The sequence below is a fragment of the Gastrolobium bilobum genome, unplaced genomic scaffold (assembly GCF_033153095.1).
Source record: "Gastrolobium bilobum isolate Gb01-03AN ecotype WA unplaced genomic scaffold, APGP_CSIRO_Gbil_v1 utg47569, whole genome shotgun sequence".
NCBI lineage: Eukaryota > Viridiplantae > Streptophyta > Magnoliopsida > Fabales > Fabaceae > Gastrolobium > Gastrolobium bilobum.
Genome location: NW_026895359.1, coordinates 1 through 3034, shown reverse-complemented (window position 1 = coordinate 3034; position 3034 = coordinate 1). Strand labels below are relative to the sequence as shown.

At 33.6% G+C, this 3034-nt stretch overlaps 1 protein-coding gene across 1 annotated transcript; it reads left to right on the top strand.

The window, feature by feature from the left end:
• Positions 1-2442: 2442 nt before the first annotated feature.
• LOC133307080 (ATP-dependent Clp protease proteolytic subunit 3, chloroplastic-like) lies at positions 2443-2987 on the top strand. The gene is made up of 2 exons (XM_061507503.1): positions 2443-2532; positions 2631-2987. The coding sequence occupies exons 1-2, from the start codon at positions 2446-2448 to the stop codon at positions 2982-2984; spliced, it is 441 nt and encodes a 146-aa protein (XP_061363487.1). The 5' UTR covers positions 2443-2445; the 3' UTR covers positions 2985-2987.
• Positions 2988-3034: the final 47 nt, after the last annotated feature.

The following is a 3034-nucleotide window of genomic DNA, read 5'->3' as shown; positions in this document are numbered from 1 at the left end:
TGATATTCAACAATGTAGTCAAGCCATAAATGTGGTGGAGACTGGAAAGAGAAATTGTGGACTTTTGAATGGAATAAGATTTATTACTTGAGGAAGCCGAGAAGGAAAATTCTACAAAAGAAGTTAGAAGACCCAAAGTCTCTTAGAATATTCCAGATCACAGGCTTGGTGTGTTGAATTTGGAAATTGTTCCATGTTCCATTTTTTAGCTAAACACACACACCTTGTAGATCATATTAAGAATGAATGTTTTTATTATCATTTTATATGGAATGGAATATTTCAAGAATGAATGTTTTTATTATCATATTGATGTTTTGGTCTTTGATGATTTCATTGTAATTTTATCTGGAATTATGTTAGGGGGAGGTATCATTTCATTGTTTTAGGTAGTGTCAAGGTAATCGTTGTACAATTAAAGTTATATTATGATACATTTACCAGAAAAAGAAAAAAAAGGAGTCCTGTTATGATACAATATGGATTACGAAACACTAGAAGGGGGTCTTTATGCTGGTCAATATTTATTGTGTCTATGAAACTGCTTGGTACGTGTAGAAGGGATAGAACTTATCTTTCGAATTATCAATATTATACATAGTGTTTTTCCTTTGAATGTATTTAATTCCGAATTTGGGAGTTTTTTAAACCCTAGAACTCTCTATTGTTTCCTTTATCTCTCAACAGCACGCTATACTGGCTGCCTTACCCCTCTAATCATGAAAAGGATTTTTTAGTGAACTTCCTTTTGTGCTTATATAGTTGATTATTTTTGTGCTAAGCACGGGTGGACAAAAGCCCAAGGAAAAAAAAAGTACAACTTACTTCATCAATGAAAAAATAGTAGTCATATTAGTTTGCCGATTTACTAAAATTATTTTTAGTTGTCTTATATTTTTTGTTTTTTCATTTTGCAACTTTTGTTTGTTGAATATTTTTTCCCTGGTTGGAGATTTTGGATTATCAAGAATTAAACGCAATACCCTTGTATCTGGGGGTGTGCGAGGAACCCTTCCATGGATGGCACCGGAGCTGTTGAATGGTAGTAGCAACCGGGTTTCTGAAAAGGTAACTGGGACCATTCATATGAAGTTTAGCAATATAGAGGAATCAATGAATCTTTTGGCAGGCATTTAGCTAGTGGAATGACTTTGACAGGTTGACGTTTTCTCATTTGGCATCAAAACAAGAAAAACACATAAAACACATATTTTATTAACTATTCTACAAAATAATTTTAAGAGCAAAAAAAACTAGAACACAATCCAATAGGCCCTTATCGTTGGACGTGGTATTATATTCTGCTTTATTTTTTCTTAGCTGGGACTGATAACTGTAATGGATATGAATGTGGAGGTTTTCACTTCTTTCTTAAGCTAGCTGGTGTTTGGTCTCTTTAAATTGTACCTTAAAACATTTTTAGCTTTAATGGAGTTTTGAATTGTTGGTCTTAGCTTTAATGGTTCTCAAAACATTTTTAGGTTTAAGGACAAAACAGAACAAAGAAGCTGTTCCAAAATGCAAGTAGTCATGTTGCTGAATTTCTAATCAAGGGTGTATTGTTTATGGCTTTATGGGTTACATATTAAGGATTGATTTTGGCACCAATTTTGAATTGGTTGTGAAAACTGGCAAAAAGGAAAAAGAATTTGGATGTGAAAGATGAAGATAAAGCTTTAAAGAAAGCATTAGGATCTCCCTAAATTCTTTCTAGCATAAGGATCTTACATTTATAAGTAACAATCGAAGAAATATGGTATTGTATGATTGAACTAAAGCGGTAAGAGATAATTATGAATTTTTCTTTGTTAGTCCTACATTTGTTTATTCTTTCTTGTAAAAGCTGAGGTTGGGATCATGGTATAGTTGTCTAGATCTATCAACTTTTGTACTTGGTGGGTGCATGATCGAACATTTTGTCAAAGAAAAGGTGTCTTTTAGCGTATATATACAGACCATAGTGCTTGTAAACATGTTTTGATTGATGTGAGCATCCTTTCTCTCCCTCTCCTTTTTTGGAGATGAGAATTAGGATTGAATCTCCAACTGCATCATCACACTTTGGTCTTACAGACTCGGGTTGTTGCAGTTGAGCTTCATGTTTATTGAGCTGAGTCTTAAAATGATGCCTATCTTCATTTAAATGCATTAGTGTGGAGCAAGCTTGATATAATTGGTTTAGGAAGCAACTTATACCATATATGATTTTGCAGAAACCAGATCTGCTGAAATTTTTAATTGCAAAATAAATGGGTTTTACTAAATACTTTGATACTTACTAGAAGTATTTTACCTGGAATTGTTTTTGCCATCTATTACGCATTCATAATTTCAGGTGTAATTACTATGCAATTCCAATATGTAAGATGAGTTCTTTTGGAAATTTGCTTGTAATGATTCTTCTCCGGGTGGTTCTAAGCATAAATGTAATTACAGGCTACAGAAATGAGCATTCGTATAAGAGAAATGGCATATCACAAGATTAAGATAAACAAGATACTATCAAGAGTTACAGGGAAGCCTGAAGAGCAGGTTAGATATCCTATGGAACCTTCTTATCTAAATATCTAATTAGTTTGGTGTTCATTATATTATATACTTTTTACCCCTTTAATTTATTTTATCTGCAGATTGAATTGGACACTGATCGTGATAATTTTATGAATCCTTGGGAAGCAAAGGAGTATGGTTTAATTGATGGTGTTATTGATGATGGAAAACCAGGGTCTAATTGCACCAAATTGCAGATGCATCACCACCACCAAAAACTCGGGTATGGGATCAATGGAAAGTTGAAGGGAACCAGTAAAGCCAAACAAAATTTACCCTCAAACATAAGTTTTTGCATAATGCATATAAAGGAGGTCAGGGAAGTGAAGATGATAAAGGCACTGAACAAGAAGAGGAAACACCTGCTGCTGTATGAGTTAGGGGACAAGGTTTGCGTTGCTTCTATACTCAATAGATCTATTTATTTTAACTGATTCATCACTCACCAGAAGATAAAAGGGATGTTTCACTTTGTTATAGTGGG